Source organism: Ochlerotatus camptorhynchus, unplaced genomic scaffold, assembly GCF_037179485.1.
Source record: "Ochlerotatus camptorhynchus isolate MF236.1 unplaced genomic scaffold, CSIRO-AGI_Acam_v1.1 ptg000598l, whole genome shotgun sequence".
Classification (NCBI taxonomy): domain Eukaryota; kingdom Metazoa; phylum Arthropoda; class Insecta; order Diptera; family Culicidae; genus Ochlerotatus; species Ochlerotatus camptorhynchus.
Window position 1 is genome coordinate 28749 of NW_027041078.1, and position 16148 is coordinate 44896.

Below are 16148 nucleotides of genomic sequence, written 5' to 3' on the forward strand. Positions count from 1 at the left end.
TTATCTTAACGTCAACAACACGCACCAAACCGTCTTCCCCAGGATATGTGTGGACTATTTTTCCCAACTTCCACTGCTGTGGTGGCAGATTTTTCTCTTCAACCAAAACGACGGTGCCGGGGGCGACATTCTCTAGACGAATCCGATTTTTCCCTCTAGGCTGTAAGTTTACGAGATAGTCATGAGCCCATGACTTCCAAAAATGTTCCCTCATCTGTTGTAGGTGTTGCCACCTTGACAAACGATTTTCGTTCAAACCTTCATAAGAAGGCTCAGGGACAGCGGTCAATGGCCTTCCAATGAGGAAATGTGCAGGAGTTATAACTTCACCCTCAGTTGGGTCATCAGAATGCGAAAACAGCGGTCGGGAATTGAGAATGGCCACAATTTGTGTGAGCAATGTGTAAAACTCCTCAAAAGTCAAATGTGTTTGCTTCAGAATACGCTTAAGGTGGTATTTCGTACTTTTGACCGCAGCTTCCCACAAACCACCAAATTCCGGAGCTTCTGGGGGAATAAAATGCCAAACAATCTCTTTAGTTCGGCAGAAGGCTTCAATATCGTGGACAACAATGTGGTCACGGAATAAGAGGAAAAGGTCATGTAGTTCTGCCTGGGCACCCCGGAAATTGCTACCATTATCCGAGTGTAGCTCTCGAATCAACCCTCTTCGACTTACAAACCGCTGCAGAGCAGCAATAAAGGCAACAGACGTCATATCAGACACGAGTTCGAGATGGATAGATTTCGTCACCAAACAAACAAACACCGCTATATATGCCTTAACGAGAGTCGGTTTTCGGGATCCTTGTTTGATCAGAAACGGTCCTGCATAATCTACCCCGGAAACTTCAAAAGGAGCGGCAGGCGTTACGCGGCTTTCTGGCAAACTACCCATATACTGGGCAGTTCCTCTAGGCTTCACACGGAAGCATCGAACACATCGTCGTGTTATCTTTCGTACTGCAGATCGGGCACCGAGTAACCAGAAGCGTTGGCGTAGCGTGGACAAAAGACCAGATGGTCCCACATGAAGGTGTTCTACATGATATGCTTGAATAATGAGATCGGTCAAAGGATGATTAGGCAAAATATACTGATGTTTCGTATAGAAAGGGACACGAGAATGTTGGATCCGACCTCCTACGCGTAGAACACCATCCTTCAGAAAGGGTCCTAGCATACCAATCCTTCGACAGGGTTCCTGATCCTCAACTCTCTGAATTTCATCAAGAAGTGTTTCATGCTGGATGACCTTTACGATTGTGTGAAGTGCAGATCTTAGTTCTTGGATGGTAGGTAGAGGTTCCTTAACACGAGCTTCAACTTCTTTTGTTCGACAATTGGTAATGAATCGTTGTACATAGGCAAGCACCCGTTGCAATTTGCGAAAGAAGCTAAATCTCTTGAAAACGGGTAGGTCATCTGAATTCAACACGATCATTACAACGAGTGGAGTGGCTTTTACGTCCGGAAGTTGATTTTCTGGAACTTCCTCAATATCGGGTTGATCGAAAGAAACGGATCTAAGAAACTATGGGCCATTCCACCATAATGAGTTTGACTTCAACGAATCAGGCAATTGACCACGAGAGACAACATCTGCGGGGTTTTCCCTCGATCGAACATAGTTCCACTGCTTGTGATTATTGTCATTGGTGATTTCTGCAACCCGATTGCGGACAAATGGTTGCAGCATTGAGGGAGGCTTTCGAAGCCATGCGATGACGATTTGACTATCTGACCAGAGAAATATTGACGAAAATTCAACTTGCATCGCGGGAACAGTCCTTTTGACTAACTTGGAAAGGAGTAAGGCAGCACAGAGTTCTTTGCGTGGAATTGTCAATTCCTGAAGCGGAGCTATTCTAGATTTGCTGCATAACAGCCTTACTGAGACTGAACCATTAGCTTGGATACAACGAACGTAAAGACAGGCACCGTAAGCCATACCAGAAGCATCTGCAAACCCATGCAGTTCGACGTACTCGTATTGAGGTACCATCACATGTCTCGGAATATGAATATCCTTGACTTGTATCAATGAGGAACGAAATTTTACCCAGGATTGCAAAATGTCTCCGTCGAGAGGTGTGTCCCACCCAATCTTCAGACTCCAAGTTGTCTGCATCAGATGCTTTGCAAGTACGATAACGGGTGAAACGAGGCCGATTGGATCAAACAGCTTTGCGATTTCTGAGAACATCTTTCGTTTGGTGACAGGTGTTGCATCTGACAGATTCGGATGGATTGAGAAAAGAAATTCATCATCGTGCGGATTCCAGAGAAGACCAAGGGTTTTGATTACTTCGTTGGCTGACATTTCATTCAGCTGGACTAAAGTTTCACGTTCGGACTCGGGAACTCCTTCCAAAATATCCGGATGGTTGGCACACCATTTGTGCACTGGAAATCCAGCCCTTTTCAGCATTTCCTGAATTTGCTGCCGACATTCGACTGCCCTTTGAATACTGTCTGTACCGGAAAGAATGTCATCAACATAGCAGTCTTCTCGGATAGCATGTGCTGCCAAAGGGAACTCATCTCCTTCATCAACACAAAGCTGAAGCAAAGTTCTGGTAGCAAGGAATGGAGCACAGGAAGTGCCGTATGTTACAGTAAGTAACTCCAAAACTCTGAGAGCGTCCGAAGGCTTCGAACGCCAGAAAATTCGAAGGAAAGCCGCCTGGAGGGGATCAACAAAAACCTGTCTGAACATTTTGGCAATGTCAGCAGTGAACACGTACGTTTGCTTACGGAATCTTAAAATCACAGTCTCAAGGCTGCTTTGGACAACTGCTCCGACCTGCAAAACATCATTTAGGGAGGTTCCAGAAGGAGGTTTCGCTGACGCGTCGAAAACAACTCTGAGTTTGGTACTAGAACTCGACGGTCTGATAACAGCATGGTGCGGAATGTAATATTTAATCATACCAGGGGGATCATTGGACTCTCGAACCTCTCTGCAATGTCCTACACGCAGAGAATTTTTGATGGTTTAAAACAAAAAATAATATTGTAGTGGTCAACGATCGCTTTATTATTGTTTGAATGTGGTATTTTTGTTCAAACATCTTTAATTTTTTTTAAAATCACAATATTATTTTTAGTTTTCTTGCTCAAATTTCCAAAGCATAAAAATTCTTGATTTAACAAAACGCATGGTTTATTTCAAGGGCAACATAAAATTAATTCAGATACCATGATTGTTGATTGAATTATATTTTTTTGTTCAGTGTGGAGAAGCTAGAAACCGAACCCGTCATTCGCCATTTTGTTCAAGTGCCAGTAAAGTTTTGCGTATCAAAATGTGTTCCGGTTCAGATAATTCAATAATTATTGAAGAACTGGATGTAGAAAAGGTGTCGGTTGAAGAAATCGAGTTGATAAGTTTATTGAATAGTTATGGAATGTCCGAACGAGTTATTGAAGCGTTTCTCGGTAGGTAGTATGCTTTTTTATTCAGTTACGGTATCCTAACATTATTATTGCAGTTAACAGTTACACCATCGAAACATTGAAAATTATACAAAGGAAGGAAATTGAGGAACTCCTTCCTTCGCCGTTTCTTGCTGAGCGAACCAGATTCATTCATGAATTGGACTCTTGGAGGGAGGCACAGGTAAATTATCATCAAATTATTCTTGTTTATTGCAACTAACTAGTTATTCCCTTTCATTACAGGGGCTTTCAAAAGTCAGCGAACAACCCGTTACTTGCAATTCATCTGCGACCCGAGACAACAACGCGTGGCCCTCTGAAGAGACTCAAGTGACACGAGAAGCCTGTACTGCCACCTTCTTATTGAACGCGTCATCGAAAGGGCAAGCCATCCTAAGGAAGTACAGCAAAACCGCATTCCTCTCCAGATCTGACAAAAAAAGTGTCACCCACATCGTTGTTGACGAGTTCAAAAACCGTTTTTCTAAGCTGTCATCGTCGGAACTACTGGATAGAGCTTGTGAGCTGAAGCAATTATTTCCCAGTGAGCCACAGGTAAACATTCAGTGATTATATTCAGTAACTACATCTGTAACCAGTTCACAATTCATTTATGTGTTTTCTTTTTATTTTTCATAGGAAACCTGGTACCAACCAACGTTTATCGCGGACAGCACAGGGAAAAGGAAGAAAATTCGCAAACAAGCAAAAGGTCGTTTGTACGATAGAAACATAAACTACAGGGAAATCGACTGGGACCGAAAGGAATCAAAAAGATCTGAAACATCCGCTAAAGCTTCCGTTGACGTCTCCGAAGAAGAAGGTAGTATAATAATAAAAAAAAAACAAAGTGTTTATGTACTTCCCTTACCTAATATGAATGTTTACATTATATTTTTCAGCTGCAGAGTACCATAAGGTAAAAGCTTGGCTGGAACATAACCAAGACGAATGGGAGGAACTCAAAGTCAAGTGGAAGCGATCTAGTCCGTGGCGACTGATCGAAATAACAAAAACAGAAAACCGAACGTGCGCTTCGATACTTGCTGAATATCCCACACTCAGGAACCACCGTGGCTATCAGCTTGTTCAGATAGATTTCCAGCAGAAGTTTTCCGGGAAGGAAGAAATCTTATTCGACCGTTGGATCGGGTTCGCTGCAGCTACTCAAGATATCTTGCAGGTTGAAGTGACAGATGCTAATGGCAAGGCCCTCCTTGCATGCTTAAATGCTGATGATATTTCAGAAGGTAAGCATTAACATGATAGAGACTGCTGAATATAAAACTGATTGTTTACTTGTGTTTCAGATGCCAGGAATTATGTAATCGTGTCTCTGCTGGCTCACATTCTTCCTCGTACACATGTTAAGTGTATCGGTAAAAAGATTTGGAAGCCATCGTACAGCGAAGCGCAGGAAGGAGTTGTGATTCATGTGAAACAACTGTCGGACTTAGAATCAACATTGTCTCGCTTGTTTAAAGGATGCCGGGATAGGGGCATTTCGTCTGCTCCGTTTATTATAGTTCGCGGGCCGGATTGGAGAAATCCCACCAGCTTTACAGTGTGGAACAACGTCGTGTCATATAAGCTGCCAAGCTTTTTGAAAGCGTTGGACGTGTGCATCAAGATCTACAAAGCGTATGATATCAATTTCCCGCCGCAGTCAGCAGTAATTTGGAACTTGTTATCATCGTACCTATTCGAAATTGATCCTGTTAAACAGGACGCCAGTGTTGAATCGTTGTGTTCTGCCATACGACTAAAGCTGTCATCAAAATGATCCATTGTATAGTAAAGGGGTGCTCCTGGAAGACTAGCTCAATCAACATACTTTACGAGCATCTGAATCGAATGCATAATTCGATATCAACTTATAGCTGCAATTATAGCGGCTGCATGCGAAATTACAATGTACGAGCATCGTTCTTTCGACATTTCAAAAAGCACTATGAGGATACAGCCAGCTGGAGGAACATAAACTCCACCCACGAGAGCAGAAATCTAAACGAAGTTCCACAATTTTGTTCCGAAAGTGACATGATAACCGTTGAGAAAAAACAAAATGTCAAAAATAAGCAGGAAAATAAAGATGAACTTGAAACAAAAAACAACCATGAAGAGAAAATAGATAACACGATAAATTTTAACGATTTGACATATCAGATGAAGAATTTAAGCATTAGCTTTAACCTGAAGTGGCTCAATATGAATACGTTACCACGGAAAACTGTTTTTGACATCCAAAATGATGTACGCACGAATATGCTTCAACCATTCAAAGAGGTGGTTGCAACGATGGAAGCAGTTGGTTTTATTACAACTGAAAGTAGTAGGATTTTCAAAAAAATGTTTGACATTTTTGGTGGTGTAGAGACGGAATATAAACTAATCCAAGCGTTGAAAAGTTTAGATTTGTATGCAGTTCCTAGAGAATTCATCATAAACAACGAACTGCGTGCCGGCGTTTCCAAGAATCAACAGCAATTGAGTAATGATCCAATCGGTGGTAAGTATCTATTTGTCTGTGTTAATCGCACCACATCATAGAAGTTTTTTTTTAGGTATTTTAATGCCCATAAAATTCCAATTGAGGAAGTATTTGGAATCGCTCAACGTACTTCAAATGATTTTGGATCACCTTCCTCCATCCGAAGATGGATATATTCGTAGTCTGGTAGATGGCTCCATCTGGAAAATGCGGACAAAAGGATCACCAAAAATCGTGATTCCTCTGAATCTATTCTTTGACGACTTCACCACCACAGATACAGTTTCACCACATGCGTCCAGAACATCAATATGCGCTATATATTATTATATACCATGTTTGCCAGCTTTTGTTCTAGCCAAGTTAGTTAATATTTTAGTGGCAGGATATATTTTGACGGAAGATCGAAAGCAATACGAAAACAAAGAACTTTTCAGTAATCTCGTAGATACATTGATTCACTTAGAGCAGGAAGGCATAGAAGTTTCATATGAAGGTAAAATTGTTGTAGTTCACTTTATGATTGGATTTATAACCGGTGACAACTTAGGAATATCTGGAATTTTAGATCTAGTAGAATCTGCCCGAGCAAATTTTTACTGTCGTGTATGCAAACGAAACCGTCAGCAAAGAGAAACAGATATTCGTGAATATTCAGAAACTTTCCGTAACGTAGAAAGTTATGAACGGGATTTAGAACTAGATGATGTTTCATTAACGGGTATTAAAAAAGATAGTATTTTTAATAGAATCCCTTCTTACCACGTTGCCTACAACATATACTTCGATTTAATGCATGACCTTTGGGAGGGAGTCTGTGTTTATGGTCTTTCACATTGCTTAAATTACTTCATTAATACAAAGAAGCTATTCACTCTCGAAGAACTAAATGCAAGGAAGAATCTTTTTGTTTTTGGAGATTTAAATTCATCAAACATACCCAACGACATCAAAGATGTGAACATAGCCAAAAGTAAAATTAAAATGACAGCAAGCGAAGTTAAAACATTAGTTACCTTTTTCCCTCTTATAATAGGCAAAATGATTCCGATTAGTGATCAAGTGTGGTGTTATTTCTGTAATCTTTTAAAAATTTGTCATATTCTCATGTTGCGAGAGGTACCACATTATTTAATTGAAACGTTACGACAATTGGTAGAAACTCATCATTCTCAATATCAAAAACTGTTTTGCGATACTCTTAAACCAAAACACCACAACCTTGTTCATTATGCATCATCTTTGTTAACTTCAGGGACACCACGCCATCAGTGGGCAATGCGAGGAGAAGGCAAACATAGGGAGGCAAAGCAGTACTGTAGAGTAAACAATAATAAGATCAATTTATGCAAATCTCTCAGCTTCAAAGCAGGATATAAATTTGCATTCAATCTACTAAACAATGCTTTCATACCTTCTGTATTGGATTATAGTGAGTCTAAAGTTACTTCACGATCACTATTACCAGGGCATGAGTTTTTGTTACGAGAGTATAGTATGGAAAGTTCAGCTGAATATGTTGAAAGCGTAATCAAGAAAGGATCGGTTTTCGTGAAAGGTACAATATTTTACGTATGGTATCATAATTGCATCATGCTCTATAGGCTAGAATACATCATCAGAATTAGAACTGAAGAGCTCATTTTCATCTGTTATCGTATTTATCATGAAACATTTAACGAGCATTTACAATCATTCGAAGTGTTCATATCAAATGAGCAGAGAATCATTCCAAATGCTGGGAAAGTAGATACTTTTGCAGTTAATTTGCATGAAGTAGATGAAAGAACATATTTTAGGCACTGTAACTTAGAATAAGTTTGGCGGTAAAATGTATGGCATAATATACGCATCAAAATAATTTCTCACTTATTTAAAAAAATAAAACAAGAAAATACCACGAATTATAAAAACAACCATATTCATTTATTGGGCTAAATAAATTTTTATTTAAACCAAGAAAAATAGCATTTTTGGTTCAAAAATTAACTCTGTTCCTTTTAAACACCAGATATTGTTGTTTCTCAAAAAATCATTTTTGCTTTAAAAAAAAATATTGTTACGCGGTCGTATCATCCCACTTTTGAATTCAACAATAAATATTGTTGAAACGAAAGCATGATTATTGTTGAATCAAAGATATTACTTTATAAGCCGGGAGATAATACAACTTTTTTGTTGAAACTATACTGAAAATTGCTGTTTTCAAACATATTTTCTCTGCGTGTAGTGACTCATATTCTTTAATGAAGTCAGAATACTGTGCATGTAGCTCCTGATCTCTGAAAAGACGTCTTTCAAGGAAGAAGAAACGACGCAGAGCCAAAGAGCGGTTGTCGTTCAGTTGAGATAAATTATCTCGGAATGGTAGCTTTACGACATATCTACCGGATGAATCACGACGATGAGTTTGAAGAAAGATTTTTTCACATTCTTCTTCTTCTACAGTGCGCTGAGAAGTGTTATTTACCTCCTCGATTTCCCAAAACCGTTTGACCATTTCATTAAGGGACTCAATAGAAACTGCGTTAACTTGTTGTGGACTCACAAACGCAACCGATTCATCCCGAATCTCACCTGAGACCACCCAACCCAGTTCGGTTTCTCGCGATTCTGGAAGACCGTCACCAAGTACTAGATGACCGGTTCGCAGAAGACTGAAGAAGTGATTCATTCCAATTAACAAATCAACATCGGAAGGTACATAGAACTGGGGGTCGGCCAGTTGAAATCCGGAAGGAATATTCCACTGTGAGATATCAACTTTCCTGCACGGAAGAGCATTGGTTATCTTTGGAGCTACCAGACACTTGAGAGAAACTTTGAAGTCACTGTAGAGGGACTGAAGGTTCACGGTTACGAGACGGTTAGACTTACTTTGAACATTACTGAATCCAACAATGTCAACATTCACTGGAGTGCCCTCGATACCCAACCTTTGGTACATTGAAGCAGACATCAGATTCGTCTGGGCCCCACAGTCGAGAAAGGCACGACATGGCACTGGTTAGTTATTTTTATTCACCAAATTCACCACAGCAGTGAGAAGCAAAACATTTGGTACCGTAGCAGTCAGAGAACAAGAAGACGAGACGAGTGTTGTGGATTCAGCAGAACGCTCGCTTTGGGATTGTGTAACAACTGGAAGAGAAGCGGGCCCATTATCACCCTTACTCTGATTGGACGAATTACCTGAAGGAACACTACTGTCGGTTTTGCTTGCATCATCATGCAAAAGGGAATGGTGACGCTTGTTGCACTTACTACAACTTTTCTTCGACAAACAGTTCATGGACCGATGTCCACGACGCAGACAATTGAAACATAGGTGGGCTTCTCTTACCTTGGCAGCTCGATCAGCCACTGATAACTTTGAGAAGTCGGGACATTGATAGTTGAAATGGCCCTTGCCACACAACTGACATGGTTCATTGTTAGTACTGGAAGTTGACGCATGAACCTTAACGCTGGTAGGTTTAACATATTGTTGGGATGGTTTCATTGGGTGCGCTTTCACGGTTGTATGAGTATCGGCTTCACAGCGTTCAAGGATACGGCACTGTTCCTTCAGAAAGGTCAGTGTCTTATTGAGATTCGGCAACTCATCATGAGAAAGGGATCGTTCCCACTGCTTACGAGTGGCAGCATCGAGACAGGAAGTCAAAATTTTGTTGATTATTAATCCCGTTGTACCCTCAACTGGTTGTTTCATGAACCTTAAGCCCTCAACGTGACGCGTGCACGTATCTACCAGAGCTCGAAGATCCTTATGGGATTCTTTTGACATCTTCTTCATTGTTAAAATCTCATCAATGTGAGTATCAATGATAATTCTGGGATTTTCATAACGATCAGTAAGAATTTCCCAAGCATGCTTGTAATTGTTGTCAGCAAGAGTTTTTGAATCAAGTATACCAGAGGCTTCACCAACTAGTGCTTTTTCTAGATGATGCAGTTTGATTGCATCGGAATCAGAGCTTCGACCAATTATATCTTCGAACATGGACTTAAAACGGGGCCAATTCTCATAGCGCCCGTCAAAGGTAGGGATTGGAGCTCTGAGCGGTTGTTGCTGCACGATTACATGTGTAGCACTAGTTGGTGTATTGGATGTAACAGGGGAAATCTTGGAAACTGACAACATTTCTATCAGAAGCTCCAACCGAATCAAAGATTCGGTGTGAAGCTTGTCAAACTCATTCAGCTTTTCATCCTGATCATTAGTTTTGTTAGGAGGGATGGAACAAAGAACTTCCTTGTGCAAGTTATTGTACTCATTGTAATGAGCTTCGAGCTTCTTCGCATAAACTTTGAGAATGGGTAGACTCACCTGAGTTGGATCGTCTTCGGCTCTTTCCAAGGCACTTGCAATCGCAGTGACCTTGGCCTTTACCTGACCACGTTGGTGGATGAGTGGCTTGATGTCCTCCATGGTCAACTTCACAGGTTTGATTGGGGTATAATCCACTGGCATCACGAAGGAAGGATGTTGTTACTTCGGAAGAGTAACTCTCGAGGAAAATGATACCAGTTAGGAACACTTCGTACTTTACTGCTTCACAGGAACATCACTTTTTGGATACTGGGAATCCAGCAAACTTCACAACTTGTTCTTTTTGCGTTCTAGCAATTCACTTTGCTCATGTTCATACGTGTTTGTTCATGTTCACGGTTAGGTCAATGGAAGCTATAACAATTCACTTTTTCTTCGGTACACTGTTCTTCTTCTTCCGTATTGACCACCGTGACACGGGAAAACAATTCACTCGTGGACTGTATGTTTCGCACTTTTATCCGGTTCGGAACGGACCACTATGTTGACTCGACTGCCAATGTGATGTTTGACTTGAATCTAAAACGTCATCTGTTGGCAAGGCCCAACGAGCAGCCGTTTTATAGCGAATTCGTTTATTATCGGGGTTGGAACCAGTTCCAACCCAGTGCGAAACCGAACTTTTTGTCAGTGCGAACCTCAACCTGAGCTAGGTTTTAAGAACAAACGAGCAAACTGACGTTTGTCAGAAAACAAGCAGACCCAATCCTGATACCCGATCCAGGTTGGAACTGAATAATAAACGAATTCGCTATTAGATTCAAGTCAAACATCACGTTGGCAGTCGAGCCAACAGCTTCCACTCACTTGCTATAAAACAATGGTTATCAAAATTATGAGATCATTAGATGATATAATTATATGTTGTACTTGTAACTAACAAGAAAAGGGTGAAAAGGATGTGTTTGACTCATAAAACCTGTCAATTTCGATTTCAGAGCGTCACAATCGACGATCTTATGATTCGCGAGCGTTCACTCTGAGTGAGCGCTCACGAATCGTTAAATCGCTGATTGTGATGCACTGAAAGCAATATTGACAGGTTTAATGTGGCAAATGCATACTTCACGACTTCTTCTTGTAACTTACAAGTACTAATTATCATACTATAACATCTAATGTTTTCATAATCCGGAAACACAATTTTTTATAGCAAGTGAGTGGAAGTAACCCTGTTTAAATGAACACAATTTGGTTCCGTGCGGGGTCGTCCCATAGATATTTATTCTCTTAGTTGTCCTCAAAACTACAATGTAAAGTTCAAAATTGCTGGAATTTACCTAGAAATGGTATATATTTTTTTACGAAAGACGGCAAAATTATACAGTTCTCGCGTAACATTTGAAAAGGGTCTATCCTCGTTGATCGATTCTCTTCATCGACTTTCTCTTGGTTTACCACGGTGTCGTGACCGGACCGAGGTTTCCAGCCTCAGTCACGGCTACACGAATCTCGGCTGATCTGCTTCCAGTACTGCTGTTTTATTACTGCTGCTGCTCCTACTACTGCTGCTCCTGCTGCTGCTGCTACTGCTGCTATTTGGTCACCGTTGCTTCCAAAGTTAGACAAAGTTAGTTACAAGAAACGGAGACCAAATAGCAGGAGTAGCAGCAGCAGCAGCAGCAGGAGCAGCAGTAGCAGGAGCAACAGCAGTAATAAAACAGCAGTACTGGAAGCAGATCAGCCGAGATTCGTGTAGCCGTGACCGAGGCTGGAAACATAAACGAATTTCTCGCTAAGCACAGTTAGACAGAAGATGATGTTAACTTGCGCCTGAAATAACACACTGAATGGGATATTCATTTGCAGTCGGTTTATTTACAAAAGATAAAATCGATTAAGATAATCGATCAACCATGATAGGCCCTTTTCTCGTGTTGCGCGAGAATTGAGATAAAACATGGTTTTGCTAGATCTTTGCCGAAGGCCCGGCTGTTGGATTCTCGACACATTATTTTATCGGCAAAATTAATCAAGTGTGTAGACCTGCGCACGGGTGAACTTTTGTTCATCTATACTGAAACAAGATTGACACCATTTGGTGGATTATTTTAAATTTTTGGTTAAAATTTGACAGATAGAAAGTTATCGATTAACCCTGCTATACGAGCATGGTTATTTCTGACAGACAGTAAACTATTTGTAAACTATCGGGAAGGGTAGAATGTTTCCTGTTGAACTGGAACTTTTCGTATCCCAAAAATTCAGTTCATTCAGTGGATCCTCTGGTTGAAGACGATATCAATTGATAGCCTTGGAATTCCCTAGAAACTTTTCTCAGAACCCCTTTGAAATTACCGTCGCAATTTTCATTGAATCAAAAAAAATATCTATTCACCATGATTCAAAAAATTGAGATACACTGCATGTGATCACAGGAAATTTATGTGAAATTCACATGGATTTCATCCATTAGAGTGTACTATCGTTTCATGTTTCAAATGCTTAAACGAAAAGTGGGCGGAAGCGGAACGGAAATGGAAACGGAAAGTTTGACAGTTCTCACAAATTACATCAAGATGCCTAACCGAAGGCAATTTGGTTCTAACTAGTTTTCAATCCGACAAGTAGCCTTATTCAGTTCGGGCTTTTCCACTTCCGCTGTCATTGCGCTTGGACCTTTAATCTAGCTCCTATACTAAGTCCCACCGAGGGACACTGAGATGCTGATTTTTTCTAATATAATCGCACTTAATTGAAATAGTTCTAGTGCTCCAAAATTGATGAAATTTTGGATTTCTGTTCCATTTTTAATACAGATTACGAATATGTATTTACCTCAATACCCCTAAACAAGTCAGCAGAAAAAATCAAAGTCGCATTATCATCATTATCAAAATCATGCCTACTTCGGACTCCGGAGGATGCTACGGACGAATAAACTTCGCTGCCGCACGAAGTTTACTATCTACAAGACGCTAATTAGACCGGTGGTCCTCTTCGGCCCCGAGACCTGCACGGATAGAGGTCCCCTTATGGCAAATGCATATTGCTGATTATTCATAATATGTATAAGTCAACTAATAAGCAGACGCCTTGCAAAAATTTAATGAAGATCATGTGTCAAAAGAAATGTATAAATGGTCACACATACCATCACATGTACACAATATTCGATAACTTTTTCAAAGGGACGTTTCAGCTTTTGTAAACAATGCATTTGATCGTCGATTTGGCGTAACTGGTAGCTCGCCCACGCATGCTAACACTACCATCAAATAGGGGAAATTTTCCCCTACCTGCTAGTGGTGTTAGTAAGCGTGTGCGAGTTACCAATTACGCCAAATCGACGATCAAATGCATTGCTTACAAAAAAATCCGCTCAGAAGTACACATGAAATTTATGAGTCAAATGAATAGTATGTGTGGTTACACATGAATTTTATATGTACACATAAAAACTATATGTCAGACACATATATATCATTTGTTTATCACATTGCAAAAATTCATGTGTGGGACAAATAAAATTAATCATTGAATTTTTATAAGTGTAGCGCTGCAAGGTATGGGAGAGAAGTTTCTAAAACGCTTATAATATAAGCCGAGTAGCCCTTGATTTTTCATCCCCCTTAGAATTATCGAAAAAATAATAATAAAAGCTTTATTTGTGAAATAGAAGCATTTTAAAATTTCAATCCCATACCCACCATGTAAAATTTTGACTTCTGCATCATCAAGCCTTTTTTCAAGATGGCCGTCCAGTTTTAGACGCCTATTGTAAGGGGCGTCGGAAGACTGATTTAAGGGGGATGTCAAAGTGAAGTTAGGTGTGCTGAAATTTTGCCGCACCGTATTTTGTCTTCGATGCATTAAGGACCTAAAAGGAAAAGGAGACAATACGTGGGCGAAAACGAAACAATTTTCTGTCAAATGCGAACCAGCTCGTGATTGGCCGATTTGAAGTGCGTAAGATATAGATAGAGATAGATAGAGATTAAAGAGTAAGAAGCCAGTTGTCTCCTCTTCCTCTTAGTTAAAGACAAGTTCAAGGTCTCAGTCTGATGTATGAACTTTCTGAAGATCGTACCACTTGTATCTATCCCCATTCTTCAAATTACAGATATTAAACAGCAAACACAAAAGACCATAACTTTGACGTAGCCCTCTCGAGATTCGAAAGTATAACTTTTATACTATAAATCTGTAAACGTTTCTTGCGTGTCAAAGGTAAAAAATTGCATCCTGAAATTCCCTTTCTATTTGTATTTAGTCCAAAAACAACCCAACTTCTCAGAAAGATCGCCGGAGAAAACAGATGGCGATTTAAGGGGGAATAAAACAAAGTAAATATTTTAAGCAGAAAAAGTCATTAAATTTACACGACCTCATCCAACGACACGACACCAGAAGAACCAGAACCAGGTAAACAAAATAAAGTCTCATACAGATACCCAAAACTACATAGGAACATGCCCAAGAGCTGTAGAAGATAACGGATCCCCATGCTATCATTCACATAATTAAAGCGGAGGGCCGAAATATTTCGCGAAAGAAGAACAAACAAGCTTACCGTGCAAAAAAAAAAGACCTTTCGCGAGCAACGAACGAGGGTCGAGCCAATGGAAGAATGCACGGGAATCAGACAGGATGTTTCACCTCTTCAACCATTCAATTCACAAATCCATCAAACCAAACTAGTGAATGGAAGCCACAAACCTTAACCACCATATATTGATTCCAGCGATTACACGCGTATCCCGTTCGCATATTTTATGGTTGATTGCGAGAAAATACACCAATAAGTTTCGCCAATGGGCCTGGTACAGTCGTTTCTCCATTTGTACTGGGCTACAGATGCATCTGCTACACATTTTATACAGGACATTGATTAATGAATCATGTGTATTTTGATTGCCTAGTCGAACAACAAGGTCCACCTTGGGTTATTAATCTTGGAATTAATTCTCCTGGATTCAACGTAGACTCTACGATTTTTTTTTTTATACAGTCACTATAACCGTTTTAGGTCATTCGTGATTTGTCCGGGCATAAGATTTGACTCGTGACCTTCAGCGTAAAAAGCATGGATGCTGGATGCTAACAACTACCCTAAGTGGAATCTGAATTTCTCGTTACCGCACAACTGGAAGGGCAACTGTTTGTGCTAGCAGACGCGAAATAAGCGCTTCATCATCACCAAAATCACGTTTCCCTCCCACACCTCTGGTGGGTCAGTTGCGGGATAGCTGCTTATAAAATGATCCATAGGGAGCAAATGATCTCTGCTGTAAGGTTCTGCATAGGTACATATTCCAGCGCAATTTGTAGAGCATCTGAAGTGGTATTTTACTTTTCCTGTTTTTGTTTTACGAATGATAAATACTTAAATAAATTTTGGTGTATTAATTTATGAAAGTAAATTATAGACAATTGCATAATCGAACATGGTAAAAATTGCATGTCATCATTTAAAATTTCGATGTGGCCAAGCATCAAAGTTCAAGATTCTATACTGCCCATTAATGAATAATTGTGCCATTTAATAACTAATTATTCTGACGTTCAACTAAAATGTGGTATTGAGTAAAGTTCTAGCAGAGAAAATTTTCTATACGGACAGATAGCAAGCTTACACGTAAATCATTATGGCGAAAGGCTAGGATGACGAGAACAAAAAGTTTATGAGCAGCAGTATGAGTTCTCAACGAAATGACCTCAAATTGTGCGAGAATGATCAGGACCTGATTGAGAATCGATTGAGCTTGGTGGAGCAAAATCGATATTTTGAACCACCCTATTAGACACTCATCGCAGTAGACCTGCCAACGTGCCGCCATGTTGTATCCAAAACGAACATTTTCTATTCGATTTGACAGTTCGTTTGGATACGTCAGCTCAAGGCGACTACATATAGGTGTTCTAATGTGTCAAATTCATGAT

At 40.1% G+C, this 16148-nt stretch overlaps 1 protein-coding gene across 1 annotated transcript; it reads left to right on the plus strand.

Annotated features, from left to right (window-relative positions):
- The first annotated feature begins 3308 nt into the window (after positions 1-3308).
- Positions 3309-8090, plus strand: LOC135714001 (uncharacterized). Its single transcript, XM_065237259.1, has 6 exons — positions 3309-3368; positions 3446-3622; positions 3685-3996; positions 4081-4264; positions 4344-4691; positions 4752-8090. The coding sequence occupies exons 1-6, from the start codon at positions 3309-3311 to the stop codon at positions 5222-5224; spliced, it is 1554 nt and encodes a 517-aa protein (XP_065093331.1). The 3' UTR covers positions 5225-8090.
- The last annotated feature ends 8058 nt before the right edge of the window (positions 8091-16148 follow it).

Coding starts and splice junctions, on each gene's coding strand:
- LOC135714001 (XM_065237259.1), top strand. CDS start 3,309: ATGTGTTCCGGTTCAGATAATTCAATAATTATTGAAGAACTGGATGTA. Junction 3,369..3,445: donor TGGATGTAGAAAAGGTGTCG/GTTGAAGAAATC, acceptor GTTTCTCGGTAG/GTAGTATGCTTTTTTATTCA. Junction 4,265..4,343: donor TGACGTCTCCGAAGAAGAAG/GTAGTATAATAA, acceptor TATATTTTTCAG/CTGCAGAGTACCATAAGGTA.